General features: G+C 46.8%; 1 protein-coding gene and 1 long non-coding RNA gene across 5 annotated transcripts in view; one reads left to right on the top strand and one right to left on the bottom strand.

Annotated features, from left to right (window-relative positions):
• The window catches only part of Colq (collagen like tail subunit of asymmetric acetylcholinesterase), a 92242-nt gene that overhangs the window by 23501 nt on the left and 49370 nt on the right, over positions 1 to 19371 (top strand). Inside the window, exon 1 of one of the 3 annotated variants that reach the window (NM_019274.3) lies at positions 13491 to 13641. The exons of 1 other annotated variant lie outside the window; for it this stretch is intronic. In NM_019274.3, the coding sequence (NP_062147.2) occupies positions 13536 to 13641 (106 nt within the window). In that variant the 5' untranslated portion in view covers positions 13491 to 13535. Of the gene's footprint in view, positions 1 to 13490; positions 13642 to 19371 lie in introns of those variants that run through there. One more of the 3 variants, XM_063275285.1, reaches the window with a different exon arrangement.
• On the bottom strand, positions 11063 to 14848 carry LOC134482450 (uncharacterized). Of its 2 annotated transcripts, none has more exons than XR_010058559.1 (3): positions 14040 to 14848; positions 13522 to 13667; positions 11063 to 13182 (listed from the first exon to the last, which is right to left on the bottom strand). It is a non-coding gene; the product is annotated as an uncharacterized LOC134482450 (long non-coding RNA). The 2 variants fall into 2 exon arrangements; XR_010058560.1 differs by having other exon boundaries at positions 11063 to 11295.

Genomic DNA, 19371 nt, shown 5'->3' with positions numbered 1-19371 from the left:
CCTGCCATTCACCTTCTGATCTTAGTTCACAGTTCCCCTCTGGGATTTCTAGCTAAGAGGCACTCCTGCTGGCTAGAAGCCCTGCCTGCCCCGGGAGCAGGGCCTGCACCCCTTATCTGCCTCCCGTTTACCCATGGTGTCTGGCTTTGGGACATAGTAGTGTGGCGTAAGGAGCACAGGTTTCAGGCGCCTGGCCAGTTTTGTTCTGTAGCTCTGAAGTCTTAGGAAGGTGGCGGTGCTGTTGGCTTCCATTTCTTCTGCTGCAACATAAAGATGGCCGTACGCCTGCCATGGCAGTGACTTTCTGTAGCTGTGACTGAACACCATGATCAAGGCAGCGTGCAGAAGGAAGGCTTCACTGTGGTTTACTGTTCCAGGGGATAAGTCACCATCACTGTGGCAAAGGGAGAGCCTGGCAGCAGGCAGGCATCTTGGCCGGAGCGGCAGGGGACAAGGCAGGCATGGTGGTTGGAGCAGCAGGGGACAAGGCACCATCACTATGGTGAAGCAGTGGCACATGGCTTTCGAAAGCCCACGGCTTTCCCCCCAGATCCGTGGTACATTTCCACAGTCTCTGTGATGCTTCCGCATCGGCGGCCCACCCTGATGCCTCTCTCCACTCTTCTGCATTACTCTGAATGTTGCTGGCCTGTTTCTGCTCTGAGACCCTCTTATCCTTCGAGCTGCAAGGACAAGGATTTCTGCATGCTCTGGGCGTGCCGAGTCCCAGCTTCTAGACCTAGCCCTTTAGAGAGCACTGTCAAATGCATTACTAAAGAACGGGTTACAGAAGGAAGCCTGTGACCTCTCTCTCACTTTCCTGGGTCATCCTTATGCTTGTTCCCGCCTCTAACTTAGAATATTCCCTGAGGATACGTGGTGGGGGGAGGGCTTGTCTTTGTTTTGCTTTGCCTTGGTGTGCAGATAGGTGCCTGCGGGGGGGGGGGGGGGGGGGGGGAGTGGGTGACATCAGAACCCCCAGAGCTGGCGTTAGAAACAGTTGTGAGCCACCACCCCACCTCCCCACTGTGGGTTCTGGAAATAGAACCCCACAAAGTGGTGCTTTAAAAATATCTGTTACATTGAATAATTCTATATGCGAGGAAACATGTTATTACACAATCTGTGTAATTAAATAGATTTCTTCATCATTCCAGAGTTTTAAAAAGGGCATCTGCCTCTCTTGCTCCAAATTGTGGAAGTGGATATATATTGTCACTGAGGAGAAACCTTGCCCTGTAGGCTAAGTGTCTTCAAGCACTCCAAAGCCTAAAAGAGTAGGTGAAATGATGGCCACATTGAGCCTGAGATTTGCAGATTACGCTATCACAGTCTACAGGGTGGGAGCCCCAGGGTTTACAGAATCCCTGGGAAAGCATCTTGAGCCAACAGGACTGTGACAGTCTCTGTGTCTTTAGTGACTGTTTCCCAGGGTTGGCCAAGCTCTCCTTTCTCACAGCTGGGATCCCAGTATGTGGAATCACAGGTGCCAAAGGCGGGCAAAGCCCTTTACCACTCTGCCTTGTGGTGTCTGCATCAGCATTGAACTTTCCATGGGTTAGGAACACAAGTTCTAAGGCCTTGCCAAATACAACCACATGCCCTCAAGTCACTATTTGAAAGTGACCTTGGGTCAAGATAAACTAAATGGGTTTTCCCTGCATCACCCGGTCACTTGAAACACCAGGGGAACAAGTTCTTGGGAGGAGAGACTGGAGTGGAGAGGAACTTGGGGTAAAGCAGGAGTCAGGGAAAGGTCAGAATCTTCAGTCCCAGATGTTATAAACCACTCAGGATCTCCTGTAACAGTCCTATGTCCCTACCCAGATGTAGTTCCCAATCTCCAGAACTGACCTGTCCTTGGGTTCTCAGCATTTCTGAATCTGGTTTCTAGTAAAGGTTGATCCGTGTTTCACGGCTCTAAAATGTACACCAGAAGACGGTAAAGCAACGCTGTATTAGGCAGACTGCCGGGGCTGGTCTCTCCAGAATTGCTGCGCTGGCCACCCGCAGACTTTACTCTCAGCTGCCGTCTGTGATCTGACAATATTAACCAAAGCGATGTAAGGAATTCTGACTCACACTATGAAGGTCCAGTCTACCGCGGTAGCAAAGGCATAGAACTAAATAAAAAGGGGTTTGAGCATCAGATACGTTTAGGGTACGAGTGGTCAATAGAGTTCTCATTCTGAGAGGGTAGAGCTGCAGCGATTCTCAACATGAGAACTCCTCGACTTTTGCTTTATTATCATTTTAAAGCTTTTAGGATTGTGTGGTACATGATGGCTATGTCGATAGGTACATATACATGTTCTTATACATCATTACGACACAATGTATAGGTGTCTGCATGTGACGGGGTGCAAGTGGAGGTCAGAGGACAACTTCTTGGTGCAGCCGATTCTCTTCTTCCAGTTCTCTGTGGATTTTTGAGAAACTCAGGGATTGGGTTTGTGTAACAAATGCTTAACTTGCTGAGCCATCTTGCCCGCCCTCCTCTACCTCTTAAACAGCACCTTTTAGAATGAGTTCCCTATCCAGCACAGTGTAGGAAGCACAGTACCGGGGAAGATTGTTGCTACCGTCGTGACTGAGCTCCGGGCGGTGTGGATTGTCCTTCCCTGAGAGAGGAAACCTGACCTAACTGCAGACCGCCACCTGTCCCACGCGCGACCTTGCCAGCAAGAAAACATGCTTGGACATACGAATCCTTGCGGCAGCCAAAACCTTTTATTAAATCTTAAAGAGAGCCCCGCACGCCCGCATGGCGGGGCTTATATACACCCTAGCGCGGCGCATCCACACCTGATTGGTCGCTTACCCATTATCTCATTAGGCACGCCCCAGAGTGGGCAAAGACCTGGCACGAAGGCACTCTTGCACATGTGCACACAGTTAACTTCCTGAAAGGAAGTCGGCTGGCGCGGCAGAGGCCAGCGCCATCTTGTAATGGCGGAGGCTATCCTGGCCTTCCACGTGGGGCGCAGTGGAAGCCAGCACCATCTTGTGGTGGCAAATGTTAAAGCGGCCCTTTACATCTCCCCCTATTTATTTATATTTTATCACAAATCATTTATTTTATAACAAATCATGATCACCCTATCGCGTGCAATGAGGAAACCTCAGCGATGTGGAAGGGCTGATCAAAGGATCATTGAGTCTCTCTCCTCCCAGTGCAATGGATCCACAGATCCATGGGGTGCAAGAGCAGAGAACTCAGATACCGACTAATTCCTGAGCATAGATAACCAAATTCCAGGGGAGGCCTCTTGTACAATGGTCACAAGTGCTTGAGTGATAACGGCCTTGTCACATTTCTGTTGAGATCTGCATTTGCAAACCAACCATAGTATGAACACTAATCCACAGCATAGGGCAGCACCAAACAGAGCCACTCCCGATAAGTAGCGGGCACCTCATCTGGTTCACCTCAGTTGTTACCACCAAGGGCCGTAGTCAAGCCGCTCCTATAATAGAATTTAGAATTCCCAATTGTTAGTAACTACTCCAGAAAGTTTACCCACTGTGTTTGTCTAACAATAGATTGGGGGAGGATAACTCCAGACACTGCTATTGTAGCAGCAGTAATGGCTGCTACAATAGCAGCGAAAGTGTCAAGGTCTTTTCCAGGACAGTTCAGGATCTCTGGAACAACCAGCAGGCAATGGAACCATTTCTGAGATCTGTACAACCAGGGCAGAGTTCCCCAGTCCACAGCAGGTGGCATTCCTGTGAAGCTACAGTCTGTAAAATGACCAGTTAAGGCAGCAAGAGTCACCAGGGAAATGAGGGGGGGCAGCAACGGCTGGAGTCCAGTCTTCTCCAGGAAGCAGCAGTGCACAGAGGGTCAAAGAGCAGGCCACAGTGGGACGGGACACACGTGGTGGTAACACTGACTGCAGCAATGGCAAAATCTCTGTGGTGACAAAAGGTGAAGGGGAATCTTCTATCTTCCTCTCAGGGCAGAGGAATGACTCCAGGGACCCGAACCACGAGAGCTGAATCTTTATGCAACCAGGATCAGCATGTCTCACCAGACACTCAGGCTGCTGACACACTCTTGTAGCATCCTGTAGAAAAAACACAAACATTCCCTCTTCCCCATATAAAATATCTGGACAGGATCATGTCAATATGTGGATCTCTCTATTTCACCTAGGCAGAAGTATGCCTAGTTGTAGGGTGCCATAAACTTTGGCATCCAAATTTTTTTTTTTTTGGTTCTTTTTTTTTTTCGGAGCTGGGGACCGAACCCAGGGTCTTGCGCTTCCTAGGCAAGTGCTCTACCACTGAGCTAAATCCCCAACCCCAAAAGGCATCCAAATTTTAAAATTGAAATAAAAGGAGCATTATTTAGCATGCAGGGATAACTCCCCCTTTTTATTTATTAAGATATAGTAAAGATATTATTTATTAAGGTAAGTCCTCGAGGATTAAATTGAGGACACTGAGCACTTGTATTTATAAATTGACTTGTATACCAAATTATTGTCTCCAGCATTATTGTTTTGGATATATAAAGAATGAGATTTTTTGACTAATTGTTCCTATGTAAGGCCTATAATCTGTCTGGTATCATTGTCCTCCCTTGCTAAAGAGCCCAGGCAATCCAGTTTGAGTTCTTAAATGTCCTATAAAGGAACAGTACTTAGTGCTCTTAACCACTAAGCCATTTTTCTAGCACCTCACAAACTTTATTTACCTAAACATAAGCATTAATTAGAAATGTCAAATCTTGTAAATATTGTCCAATTTCAGTCTTACTAGAAATCCCTGAGCTGGCAGGGTGAGGCTGGGAGTTGAAAGTAAGCAAATGGAGTCTTCCTCTTTTCATATCAACTCCATTACCATTTTCAAAGAGCTGGGTCTATGGTTTTGTTTAGTTGTCTGAGCCAGAGCACTGAAAGGACAGTGAGTTGTCAGACAGTTTACACTGAAATCACTCACTGATTTTAAGTAGAAAACCTGTCTCTAATAAAGCATTAAGTAATTGAAATCAATTGTAAACCACAAGCCACACATTGGCTATCAGTATATGAATTGAAAGCTTGATTTAGAAACAGTGGCTAAACCACGGAATTTAATAATCTGTGTTGAAGCAACAGAAACTCAAGAGAATAAACAAGTGATCCAATCATATATGTAGCCTTTTCATTAGATGAACCACCTGTAAATACACTAAGCACATTTCCTATGGGTTGTATGTACAAATATATAGGAAGAACAAAAGCATGCAAAGAGTAAAATTATCAATTTTGCCTGAAAAATTTGTATATGTAATAGGCCAAATATCAGTATTTAGTAGTAACCAATTAACTGGTGTTTGGAATAAGATATGTTTTATCAGGTTTCTTTTTAAAATACTCCCATGACTCTAGTCCACAACTCTGTATTAACACAGCTGAAGCTTTATCTCCAATGTGCATAACAAAGACCTAAGTCCTCTGGTAAGTTGAGGTACTTAGCCAATTAACATATCCTTAGAAGCTTGAAATTAGTTTCAAATATTCTTTTCTGGAGTAGTCTAACAGCTACTCCCCAAATATTAAAGCTCATATTGAGAGCAAAGGTTTGTAGTAAAAATTTCCATATACACTGAAAGATTCAAGCTTCTAACTTCTTACATCGAAGAAGCAACAAAATTACATAATAAAAGGCTATTAGCCATTCTTTTTTTTTTTTTTTTTTTTTGGTTCTTTTTTTTCGGAGCTGGGGACCGAACCCAGGGCCTTGCGCTTCCTAGGCAAGCGCTCTGCCACTGAGCCAAATCCCCAACCCCAGCTATTAGCCATTCTTAATGATATCACTCTATGGGCTCTCTAAAATTATAAGCAGGCTCACGAAATGAAAACTCAAAATCAATCCTCTAAATCTATCTTGAAATGGCAGTTGGAGTAAGTAAACTGGCTGTAATGTTCTCACAAGTTCCAAAACCTCATCAATCCTTCGTAAATCTTGTAACAATCTCTACCTGTTTGATTTTTTCTTAATTAAAAATAAGTTTGAGTTAGTCAATGTAACACTGGCAATCCTCAATCACAATCTTTAAGTTCTCTTTGTAACACCAGAGCACAACCACAAGGTCACCTGAGTTCTGAGTACCTGACTAGGCAGCTGTCCTTGGGGCAGTGGAACTAGCATTAAAATACAGATAGTTTCAGGGCAAACCACAACTAGGAAAGCATAACCCGACCTCCAACAAACTAGTACAAAGTTTGACTGCCAATTCCTATATATGAACGTACGATGGCGTAGTCTCTAGTACCTCAACAAAGAGACATTGTCCTAAATTCTTTTAGAAGCCTGGTTTCTAGAATAAGAATTCCATAAAAATATTATCTCAATTTAGACCTGTTTCCCTGGGTTGGCTCATGCTACATGTTGTCTAGAAATGACTCCATCCAAATTACGAGCTTTATGTCAACTTTCTGTTACCAATATTATACCTTTTTAACCATATCCAATAACTTGAAAGCCAATAGTCCATAACCAAGGCAAGTAGAGCATATTTACACATTTAAAACCAATGAGAAACAAAATTGAAGTGGCTACACATATCTTTAATATTTAGACCAAACACCATTTTTACCTTTTTAGCTATGATTTTAAGAGAAGCACCTTGTCACCTGTTGAGTCAAATAATAAGTCAGGGATTTCTCTAAGAGAAACAGCTCTCAACTCTTGTACCAAAGAAGCTGAGAAGCTGCTGGCACCTTTAAGATCAGCTCGTGCAGACGCTTAGCTTCTGGGCAGCTTCTCCAGCTGACCTATGTTCCCAGCTACAGGTGCAGGGCTCTAAAGGCCTGATTGAAACTGTTTTTTATTCATTTGTTCCTTTTTGAAACGAGTTAAAACCAAATCAAGGTGTGAACGACCAGCAGATAAAGCTTTTACCATTTTTTCTTTTGAACATGAAACATAAAACATTTAAACAAAGAGAAGCAAGAACCACAGACATAAACTGACAGACATGGGGACATCCTGGTGCACCAAGGACAGACAATAGACAAAGAGGGAAAAAACCAGATGGTGTTCACGGTGACTATCCACTCGAGTGGAGTCGATATGGACGATGGATTGTCTCAATTCCTGGACTAGTCCATCAACGTGTTGAAACCCAATTCCTGTAAGATACTGAGATATATTATCTGAGCAGCACGACTGACATTCGCCAATGGTATGGAAGTGAAACACAGTCCTGAGTATTTTCACTCACAACCCAATTACATTAACTCCATCAAGCTGTGCATGGGCATTGAGATGTCCTTTTGTTTGATTCTCCTGAATAAATTTTCAGGCGGTCTGACTCTATCAAGCCTAATCAGTATGACTCTGCAAACCTTATAGAGCCTGATCACACCTTTTACCAGCACAAAGACAAAATTTTTCTCCCAAAATACTGTGTTCATTTTATCTCCTTTTCTTTTCATTTTTTCTTTAGAGACCTTTTCTCCCTCCGACATACTTTCTTGTTGCTCTGTAAGGACCCTCTGACCTGTCCTAGCGACTGTAACGGCTTCCCACACAAAGAAAAAAATAAACAAAATTACCAGCCTTGTCCATGAAGGATCCATAACTTTCGGTTTCTTCACAGTGGGGGCCCCCATTTTTGCAGGGGTCCCTCCCTCAGTAGCTGAGGTGGCCACTGTCCCCGGGGTGTCCTTTCCCCACACTATCACCTCTGACGGTGGTAAGACCGCAGAGGGGCCTGGTGCTTGAGATCGATCAGTATCATTTTTTCGTTGCAACCTTTCACTACGCTACGTTTCTGACATGCTTTCCTATCATGTCTCTCGGAGTTTACCTCAATTCCTGCCGCTTCTGGATTCTCTCCGCGGACGGAGGACTCCCTCTCGGCGCCTGGCGATGGTGTGGCGTTTTTTTATCCCGGGTTCTCGGCACCAAATGTCCCACGCGCGACCTCGCCAGCAAGAAAACACGCGGGGACATACGAATCCTTGCGGCAGCCAAAACCTTTTATTAAATCTTAAAGAGAACCCTGCGCGCCCGCATGGCGCGGCTTATATACACCCTAGCGCGGCGCATCCACACCTGATTGGTCGCTTACCCATGATCTCATTAGGCACGCCCCGGAGTGGGCAAAGACCTGGCACGAAGGCACTCTTGCACATGCGCACACAGTTAACTTTTTGAAAGGAAGTCGGCTGGCGCGGCGGAGGCCAGCGCCATCTTGTAATGGCGGAGGCTATCCTGGCCTTCCACGTGGGGTGCAGTGGAAGCCAGCACCATCTTGTGGTGGCGAATGTTAAAGTGGCCCTTTACAGCCACCCACGCATGTTTAATTTGCCCCAGCTTTCCACCCAGCAGCCCTTTATATTGTGAGGCGCCTTCCTACAGCTCTGGACTTGATTCAAGAAGATTCCAGAGGACAGACTGAGGCCTCTCACTGCCCAATTCTGTGTCTTCCCTGCTGGTGCACTGACAGAGGTCACTGGGACCTCTGTGGAACTGAACCACAGTTAGATCTGGGCCAGAAAGACTAGCCTCAGAGCTGTATGTGAACTCTGCCCGCCCCTGTGGCGTGTGGGCAAAGGACTTGGACTGGAGACTTACGGAAGAAATGCTATTTTTCTTTCTTCTTTACTCCTCAGTTGGATAGAATTTAATTCCTTGCATTGTTTAAAATTTTGTAAGATTTTGGGCTGGAGAGTTGACTCGGTGGTTAAGAGCCCTTGTTTTCTCAAAGGACCTGGGTTCAATTCCCAGCACCCACATGGAGAGGCTTACCACTTCCTTAGGCACCAGGCATGCATGTGGTGCAAAGCACACGTACTCACAAATAAAATAACGTAAAAAAAAAAAAAGGCAGCAGTGGAGCCACACACCTTTAATCCCAGCCCTCTGGAGGCAGAGGCAGGTAGATCTCTGTAAGTTCAAGGCCAGCCTGGTCTACAGAGTGAGTTCTAGGATACCCAGCGCTGTTCCACAGAGAAACCATATCTGGAAAAACCAAGGTGAAATGTTTTTCTGTAAAAAATTTACATAATGCAACAATTTATAAGATTAAAAAGGAAGTCTCTAGTGGGACGTGCAACATTCTAGATCTTTCTATTTGCGAATATAAATAAAGTTTGCCCAATTGTTCAGCAGTTGAAGGACTGAGTGAAAAGAGTGTGTGGCATATGGAGAGGAGAGTAAGACGTACAGCCACATCCCTTACACGCCACAGCAGTCCACAGACAGTCTCCCGTGCCAGTACACAGGTCTGAACCTCCTCTTCAAAATATTTATTCACTTAATTATGCATTTATTTTGTGGGCATGTGGGTATGTATGTGCATGAGTATATGCACATGCATGACTTCATGTGTGTAAGTACGTGCACATATGTGTGAGTATGCGTGTATGTGCATGTGCAAGTGGGTGTGCATGTGCGTATGTGCACATGTGTGAGTGTGTATGTGTGTAGTGTATGTGTGTAAGTATGTATACATATATGAGTGTGCTTGTGTGTGAGTGTGCATGTGTGTAAGCATGTGCACATGTATGAGTGTGCATGTGTGCGAGTGCACATGTGTGTAAGTATGTGCACATATGTGTGAGTGAGTATGTGTGTAGTGTATGTGTGTAAGTATGTATACATGTATGAGTGTGCATGTGTGTGAGTGTGCCTGTGTGTAAGCATGTGCACATGTATGAGTGTGCATGTGTGCGAGTGCACATGTGTGTGAGTATGTGCATGTGTGTGTACATGTGTGAGTAAATGCACCTGTGTGAGTGTGCATGTGTGTGTGTGTAAGCACATGCACTAGTGTGGGTGTGCCACAGCACACATATGAAGGTGAGAGAACAACCTTTGTGAACTGGTTGTTTCCTTCCACTTCATGGATCCTAGGAATCAAACTCAGGTCATTGGGCTTGTCGGCAAGAGACCTTACCCACTTATCCATCTCATGTGTAACATGTCTTTTTGTCTGTTCTTACACATGATTTGTGCTTCTACCATAATAATTTAAGGTTACTAAAGGCGATTGGCTAACCTTAGTTGTTAATTTGATGAGATTTAGAGTCAACTAAGAGATACATCTCTGAGCATGCGTGTGAGAATAATCCCAGGGAGGTTTAACTGCGACGACGACCCATGTTGATTGGTGGTGGCACCATCCCTGTGCTGGGATCCTGCACTGAATAAAAAGGAGAAAAACCCTAGAGCACCAACATCTCTCTGCTTCCTGACAGCCAGTGCCCTGTGACAAGCTGCCTCACACTCTGACTGCCATGCCTTCCCCACGGTAAACTGTACCCTTAAACTTTAAGCCAGAATCAACCTCCTTAGGCTGCTTCTGCCAGGTATTCATCACAGCAACAAGGGAAGTAGGAAGGCAATGCACTAAGATAGATCCTGCATTTAGGTCTATGATTTCTTTTGAACTGATATTTTAGGATACGTTATAATAGCCTGTGACTCTCCTGTGCAGTCTCCCAAGAGCTGTGATTATAGGCAGGCCCAGCTTGAACGAATTGTTTTTTATTATATTTATTCATTTATTTTTTTAAAGATCTATTTATTTATTTTAGTTATGTGAATACACTGCCACTCGCTTCAAACATATCAGAAGAGGACATCAGATCCCAATACAGATGGCTGTGAGCCACCATGTGGTTGCTGGGTCTCTGGAAGAAGAGTCAGTGCTCTTAACCAATGAACCATCTCTCCAGTCCTTACTTATTCATTTGTTGTGTGTGTTATTTGTGTATGTGTGCACACGTCTGGTGGAAGCATGGAAGGGTGTACACATGCACATGCCCATACACTCTCTTCCTCAATTACTTTCCCATCTTGGTGATTTTAGAGCCTCTCACTGAACCCAGACCTCATCGATTCCTCATCGATTCCTCTACACTGTTGGCCAGCAAGCCCCCGGAATCCACCACTCCCAGCCCTAGGTTTATGGGTGTGTGTCACCCTGTCTGGCTTTTACATAGGTTACATTAGAGTCTTCATGCTTTTTACAGCAAGCACCTTATGGAGCCTTCTCCCTAGCTCTTTGTCTTAGTTACGGTTTTACTACTGCGAACAGACACCATGACCAAGGCAACTCTCATAAGGACAACATTTAATTGGGGCTGGCTTACAGGTTCAGAGGTTCAGTCCATTATCATCAAGGCAGGATCATGGCAGCATCCAGGCAGGCATGGTGCAGGAGGAGCTGAGAGTTCTACATCTTCATTTGAAGGCCGATAGCAGAAGACTGACTTCCAGGCAGCTAGGATGAGGGTCTTAAGCCCATGCCCACAGTGACACAGCAAGGTCATGCCTCCTAATGGTGCCACCCTAGGCCAAGCATATACAAACCATCATTCTCCTGAGCTAATTCTTAACAGGTGGGCTAAGGTAAGAAAGAGTTACTCTTCATTTCTGTTTTGTATGTTGACGTTCCATTTTTTTCTAGCACCTCTTGGTACAAAGATTTTTGCATTTTTTTTCTATGCTAGGGACTCCAACCCAGGGCCTCCTGCATTCTTGGCAAGTGCTCTACCACTGATGTATATTCCCTTCCTATATTTTTCAATGATTGCATACCATGGGTTACTATTTTCATTCCGATGAACAATGTATATTTTTGAACCTAGCCACTGGGCAGTTGACTGTTTCCCACAATTCCTCAGTACGGTGGTACCTATTTTTTAACAGGAATTATTCTCCAGCCAACATTCCTATCTGAACCGTCTAGGAGGCAGGTTCTGATTGGCTTCATTGGTGTGAGCCTCTCTCAAATGCTAGGTGACTTCCTCATGGACACATGGCCTCAGTTCCTAGATTCTGCAGGAGTCAGTCCTTCTGGAAGGGTCTGAATAAAATGATCATTCTGCCTTGGGTAGTTGGAGTATCATAGGAAAGAGGCTCATAAAATACACTGGCAAGCAGAAATTCCCTAAGAATTCCTTAAAGAGTGGAGGCTTGTAGGCACGTCTCTGAGGGGCCCCAAAGGGCAGCTGTCACTGTGGTGACTACATCAGCTTTTTATCAATTAGCTATTTCTGCTCTTTTTCTGGTACTTGAATGACGTACACACTGGAGATGTAAGGTATTTGGACGAGCATCTTTGTACCTCGCCTACCACAGCTCTTTGGATTTCACTGTCCTGCCTCTAAGTTCTAGCCTGAGTACAATTCATCCCACAGCTTCTCATTTAACCTTTCCAACAACCCTGTGAAGGGAACTATCTCTGTCTCTCGGATGAGACAGCAGAGGCGTACAGGGGAACAAACAGTTTGTCTTCAGCCACTTAGAGCTGAATCAGGGCCAAGTCTGGTTCTGAGCTGCAGAGCGTGGTATCGTCATACTCTCCACCCCGGCCTCAGCTTACCTTGCCCCAGATGAGTACCAGTACTCACTGGATCTGAATAAACCTTTACAATGAGTATATTATATAAATTAAAGCTAATCGAATATGGATTAGTATTTTAATTGGTTTTTTTAATCTAAGGATCACCGTAATAGTCTTTACAAACTCTTTTAATAGTATTTTTTGTTTTTTATTTATCTTTATGGAAGGTGCGGTAGGATGGGGTAGGGGTGGGGTATGTCCACATGAGCGCAGGTGCCCTGGGACATCAGAGGCATCAGATCTCCTTTCTTAGGGCCACAGGCAGTTGTGAGCTACAGTGCACAGAGGCCGGAAACTAAATTTTGCGTGTACATGCTCTTAACTGCTGAGACATCTCCCTAGCCCCTGGAATTACTTTTGTTTCAGGAAATTTCGCCTAACCAAGATTAAGTTGACGATGTCGTTGCTCCAAGAACAATTTGATAGCGAATGGCTCACTTCAACGTGCGTTCACTGTTTGCATCTGCTTTGTTTTGTGTGAGGTTAAAGGGTTGCAGCTTCTGGAGGTGGGGAGTGGGGGGTGGGGTGGGGTATCTTTTCATAGCAACAGCTGTTTGGAAGTGCAAGTTCCCCAGCAGAAAGTCCCAGCTCAACTCGAGACTTGAGTTTGCTACTGGTGGGTGAGACTGTCCCAGACCTGCAGCTTGTCCACACCGAAGGCAGTTTATGCCAGAGACTTGATCAGTGGTAGGGCAGGACAGTGCGTTCCCAGTCTATAGCTGATGGTGGGCAATGGAGCAAGAAGTCCATCTGCCCTTGAGGGTGGTGAGGTAAACACTGGAGACTTGGCTGCCCTCTTTCTCATCTTTTCCGTAGCCACTTACCTCAGACTGAAAAAAAAGAGAAGATTCTGACATGTTAATTTTAATGTGGGCATTTGACCCAGTGCTTGAGATAAATATAACCCTGTGTAGTACGGAGAAGGTTTAATGGGACATGGCTGGCATTCTTTCTTGATAAAGGCATGGGGGACAGAGAGGGAGGGAGAGAGGGAGGGAGGCAAGCAAGGAGGGAGGCAAGCGGGAGGCAAGCAGAGGGAGAGGAGAGAGAGAGAGAGAGAGAGAGAGAGAGAGAGAGAGAGAGAGAGAGAGAGAGAGCACAAAAGCAGTTAGGACAAAGCTGAGCTAGGAGAGGCTCCCAGCAGCCTTGCCCTCTGACTTGATATTTACCAGACCCGGCCAGCATGGCTGTCCTGAATCCAATGACTTTGGGAATTTATCTCCAACTCTTCTTCTGCTCCATCGTGTCGCAGCCAACTTTCATCAACAGTGTCCTCCCAATCTCAGCAGGTAACTGATGACCACGGCTTCCCTCTCTTCCATCCAGCAGCGGCAGAAGGGGGTTGGGGGAATCAAGATTGTCTTGCAATATCCTGATATTTTTGCCATTCTGCTCTTAGCAGAGGAAGGCTCTGGGGCAGTGACCCCCAAGGTGCTTCCTGTCACCCGAGCTTGTCTCCAAAGCCCCTTCTGTCCTTGTTCCAACCGTCATCGTCACTACTCAGCTGCTCAAAGCCAGACTCTAAGCCACTGCTTCTATGTCTCTCTCTCTCTCTGCTGCCTGTTTACTGCATGAATCATTTTGGTCAGGGAACTGGGAGCCAGGGATAGAGAAGTGTAAGTTCTACAGAATCGAGTCCCCGGTGTTTCCATGAGTCTGTCTCTGATCTCCTCCCTGTTGGGCTTACCTTAGAATGTTGTGAAGCAAATATCTGTCAACCTCGCTGAAGGGCAAGGGATTCTGCCTGGCCACTGTCAGCAGGGCTTGCCGTCTCCTCAGCCCTGGTTGCTCTCATGTTAGGCTTTCTTCTCTTCAGCTCTGACAACCCATCTAGAGGTTCTAGGAGTGGTGAGGGCTTCCAGAGGGTCACTCTGGAAGCCAGATGTGCCTCTCTGAGTGCAGGGCTGGGAGGTTGAAGACGGCTTGCTTGGTCAGCCAGCCAGGCAACATTTTCTGCAGGCACCACCAGGCTGTCGCCCTTGTCCTTCCCGACCTGGTACAGGGGAAGTATTGGGTTACTGGAGGAAATTTGAATATTTCCAGAGGGCCCAAGGAAGCAAGCAGACCCCAGGGCTTGCTGCTTTCTCCACACCCTCCTCAGTTTATCCCAGCCACTGCTCTAAGGCTCCCTTAGTCCTTATTTTCTAAGCACTGAAGTTGATTCAGTGTCTTCGCCGGTGAAATACAAGGAGGGCATTCCTCCGGACTCACCGCCCACCTCTCTCTCCATTCATAAAAACAGCTCACGGGCTGTGCTGCCAAACTGCAGGCCCCGAGGGAGTGACAGGGAGATTGCCGTGAGGCTAATTATAAAAGTGTGAGAAACACAAGAAGCAGGGAAGAGAGACAAGAGGAGAGGGCTGGAGAGAATACCCGGGAGGCAGAAGAAGCAGGTGGCCGTATCACCAAGAGTGTGTGTCAGGAGGCACGTCTCTCAGGAGTTTGTCTAGTCTGTGGCTCACTATTCTCTGATCCATTGGGAAGTTTGGTAGCTGAGCACGGTGCCACCTGCCTGAGGCTGTTCTTGGGAAGCTGGGGCAGAAGGATGATGTGTTCGAGACGGCCCTGGGCTACATAATGAGACCCTGTTTCAAAAATCCCAAGAGGACTTGGTAGCTCATTTGGTCTGACCTAATGTTTGCTTCTGTGTTATTTTCGGGTTATAGATCTCTTTGGGAATCTGCTGAGGACTTAAAAGAATTAGGGAAACTCACTTCTCTGGTTTCAGCTCGGCCTCTCATGAGCCATCTGACTTCTGGGAGACCATCTCGTGTAGACCGTGCACCATGGGGGCGGGGACTGTGTCATCTTGTGTGTCCATAACTATAGATGTTTCCAGTGTCAGAGCTGGATCTGCTGATGCCCAGTAGCTACCCATTGAATGAAAGAACAAAAAAAACTTTGCATCTGTGGATTGAGGGGGGTTATCTACATAAATTTTAATTATTTAACTTATGCAAAGTCAAGTCACTAACAAGGCCTTCATAAATCTAGACAGAAGAGAACCTGTAATTTCTTTGCCCTGCTCACTCAGGAGAGAACCCGCCCAATGGAGACCTCTCTCAGAGAAGGGATTTTAGAAGGTTGTCCTGGTCAGGGTACCACGGTGACAAGATACAGCTTAGCTGTGTCCAATGTACAGACTTGAATGAAGGGCTCACTTTCAGGGGGACGGGGTCAAGGACACTTGCAGTGTCCAGGGTCACAGGCACTTTTGACTACCACTCTGCTTGAGAAGGCAGGAAAAGGAAGTGGGGAAGTAGATCCCATAAGCCTTGGTGTCTTGCAGGAGCAGGTTGCAAGCATAAGTGATGTCACAGAGGGACTAAAGCAGGGAGGAGGGAACTCTCCCACCTCTCTCCTCCTAGCCCAACCACCTATCGCAGAGCCTTCCACTGCCCAACCCAACCCCAAGCCAAGGACTAGTAATATGGAAGTCCTTGACGCAGACCGTGGGGTCCATGTGCTGGGCACAGGTACCGAGGCTTCCTTTTCGTGGGGCTAGGGCCTCGAACAAGCCATACAAACACTTTGCAGCTAGGCTACACCCCCAGCCACACAAGGACCTCTAGATGCTTTGCAAACCCTGGATCTGGTGACTGGGAATGTGGGCTCCAGGAATTTGGCTAAACAGTGTAGTCAACCAGAGAAATCACTACCAATCTAGCACAAGTATCTGGGGTCTCCTGTGGGAGTCACTTCCCTCTGTCCCCTTCATTTAGTTGCCATGGCTGTCCAAAGCATCACTCTGAAATGGATTCAGGCCTTGGAATGAACCTGTTCCCTGAGTCAGGACCATAAGGAGTCCTTTAAAATACTTAGCAACCTGACCATCCGACCTCCTCTGTTCTAAGCTTTGCAGATTCTCACCATTTTGAAGAAGGTAAGTCGTGCAGGTGCTGAAACATGGCCACCAGGAAAACCATTTCTTGCAGTCCACGGGACCCTAGGAGAGTGCTTGTGCTTGACGGGGTGTAAAGTCCTTCAGGGTTTCACTGGGAGAGTAGGACACAGCCAGTGTTCTAAAGGATTGTGCCGTGGCGCCGGCTCTGAGTCCTCCAGGACTGTGGCAGAAGAAGTTCTCTCACAGGATTGCAGGAAAAGCTTGCCCATATGGGGGGCGGGCATGACATAAGACAGGAGAGGGGACAGTGGGGGTCAGACAGGGGATGACCCTTCCTTTTCTTCAGGAAGGACCCCTCTCCTAAACCATACAATGGCCCCAACTCTCTGAATCGGGTGTACATTACCTGACAGGCTCCAGGGCAGCAGAGGAACCTAGCAGGGAGCAGAAAGCACTAAAGAGGCCACACTTGTGACATCATCAATTCTAGCACGTAAGTTCAGGTACTTGACAGACTACTAACTCGGGCTATCTCAGCTCTCACCCCGGTCTGTTAACATTGAACATCACTCTTCCGTGCTCGCACACTGCTTACAGTAGATACAATGACAAGCATTTTTACTTATTAATGTGGTAGCAAGGGGTGCACAGACGACAACTTAGAGGAGTTGGTTCTCTCCTTCCGCCACACAGGTCCAGGGATAGAACTTAGTTCATCAGACTTAGTTGCGGGTACTGAGTGTGATGGTGCACACCTGTGACCCAGCCTTCTCGTGACCTGGGGCGGGAGAAGCTCAAGTTTGAGACAAACTGGGCTGAATACCAGGACAGGAAAGAAAAAAACAGTAAAGAACTGGGAAATGGTTTCGCGACCACAAAGAGTGGTTGAGGGGGATGAGACAACACAACCCTTGTGGGTGACCCTGAGTAGGAACTGGTTCTCATTGTGGTGATCACGGATGGCCCAGTAAACACTGAGGAACTGTTGAACATCTGAAGGCAGGAAAGTGACAGATACAGCTCAGAACAGAGTCTGTTAAAAGTGCCAGGAGCTTGGAGTGCCTTGCCTTAGCCATTTTGGTGGGTAATAAGCTTACCCTCTGACGCTTAAAGTTGGGATCATTTATTGCTGAAGTTCATGTCTTGTGGGTCACTTGAAGGTCATCTCATCTGTCATGCTATGGGCTGACCCTGGCTGGCTGTGTTCTGTCTGGGTCCATAGACCAACTTGGTACTAGTGTCCACTTACGGGTAGACGTTCAGTAGGTGTGGCTGCTAGAAGGATAAGGCATAGACCCATAAGATGCATGTGATAATCACACACCTGGGGTGGAGTTAGAGCAACACTCTTGCTTCTTTGAAAAAGATACCCAGGCGCAGAGAGGTTAGTTAGAGAACTCACCCGAGGCCACACAGCTGGGCTGTGGGAGATCTGGAGAGTGGAGTCCGAATCTGCTTCAGGTCTGGATAAATGCGCAAGTGTCCTTCTCAGTACCGAGAGGCTGCCCCTCTGTCCTCGGAAACTCTCCTCTCTGTCCTTCGTCATTCCTTCCCTCCTACCTTGTTCTCAAGTGGTCCGTACCCAAAGTTCCAGCCAACAATTGAATCCTGACTTAGGTGGCTGCTGTTGTTGTTGGCTTTTGATCTCCTCTTATTGTCCTCGTGGCCTTGAACTCACCACACAGGTCAGAGTGGCCTAGGTATCAGTCACCGCTCTGTCTTAGTCTTCTCTCTCGTGTGCTCTGGTTCAGACACACAGCTCCCCGTTCAGCTGACTCTGCTTTGTAAGTGTGTGCGTGGCTTGCCCTGTCACCGGTTGATCTCTCTGACACTTTGATGTTAGTGGGAACCTAAAAATCAGAGTGAGTCAGGGTGTTTTGGACGATGGGGATCTCCTTGTAACCAAGGCAACCTCCACGAGCCACCCTACCCTCTGCCTACATGGACATAAGCTCTATAAAGGTTTCCCAGCCAGGCAGGAAGAAGGCAAGTGGGAACTTTCCCAGGACATTTGCGGATCCACATTTCAGAATCCAGATCAGGAAAAGGCACAAATCTAGTGCGGTAGAGCGTGACCACCGGGGAGGACGCGGTTCTGTTTGGGCGATGGAACCCCCCGTCGTTACTTTTGTGGTCTATACAATGTCCAGCTACACACTCTGTTGACTGGAAGCCTGCCAGACCACTGATCGGGGACATCCAGATTCTTGGCAGTCGATCACAGGTCATTTATTTGTGTCTGATGCTGGTCAGCTATTGCTTGACGTCCCATAATGCACTTGCAGGCCATCTCCTCTCATTTAGCTCCCCATATTTCCTCTGGATAATAAAATCAGAGAGGATTCTTAAGTTACAGGGCTCTCTAGGAGGTCTCAAGCATCTGCCATCCCCATCCCAAACCTCTATAGAAGCAGGGGCTTTCTCACTGCCTTCCCCCCAACCAAGCTCTATAAAAACAGATGTGCTCTGGGAGGTGGAAGGCTCGCCTTTGGCCATCCTGACCTCCTCTCCATCCCTCCCATTATCTTTCAGGATACCCAGGCCTGCCTCCTTTATGCACAATCATACAAAAGCAGCATAACTGCTTTGGGGACTGAGAGTCTCTGGCCTCCTTGTGACACACAAGAGGCTGGTGACCAGCCTGCCTTATGTGCTCCTATTGCCCCTGAGTTCTGCCCATGACTGTTACCAATGCCCATGCCCCAGACCTCCCTGTTGCAGAGCTCTCTGACATCTAGAGAAGGACCTGCTCCTTACAGCATCCCCCACAGTAAGGGGTCCCAGGTTTGAACGCTGATCATCACGGCTAGGAACTGAATTGTGATGGGACTTGACTTCACTGGGGTGAGCTTCAAGTTCCTGTCTGTAAAATGAGCAGAGCAGTCTCTGTCCCACAGACATACTCTGGGAGAATTTATTCATTCAGCCAAATTCCAATGAGAGCCAACCATGTGTCTACACAGACACAACTATCCCACCCACAGGGAGCTTCTGTCAGCCATCTGTGAGAACTTGTCCTGGCTGGCCTGCTGGTCACTGCTGGTCACTGCCTTTATGCTTTGGATCATGGAGAGAACAGGGAGTTGAAGGTTAAGTTGTTTTAATTGTTAATGGTTAAAATGTGAATGGTTTTATATTTTAATATATTTCTGGTATCTCTTAAAAACAAATCTCT

The sequence above is a fragment of the Rattus norvegicus genome, chromosome 16 (assembly GCF_036323735.1).
Source record: "Rattus norvegicus strain BN/NHsdMcwi chromosome 16, GRCr8, whole genome shotgun sequence".
Taxonomy (NCBI): domain Eukaryota; kingdom Metazoa; phylum Chordata; class Mammalia; order Rodentia; family Muridae; genus Rattus; species Rattus norvegicus.
Note: the sequence above shows the minus strand (reverse complement) of the source record. Positions and strands in the feature narration are given on the sequence as shown.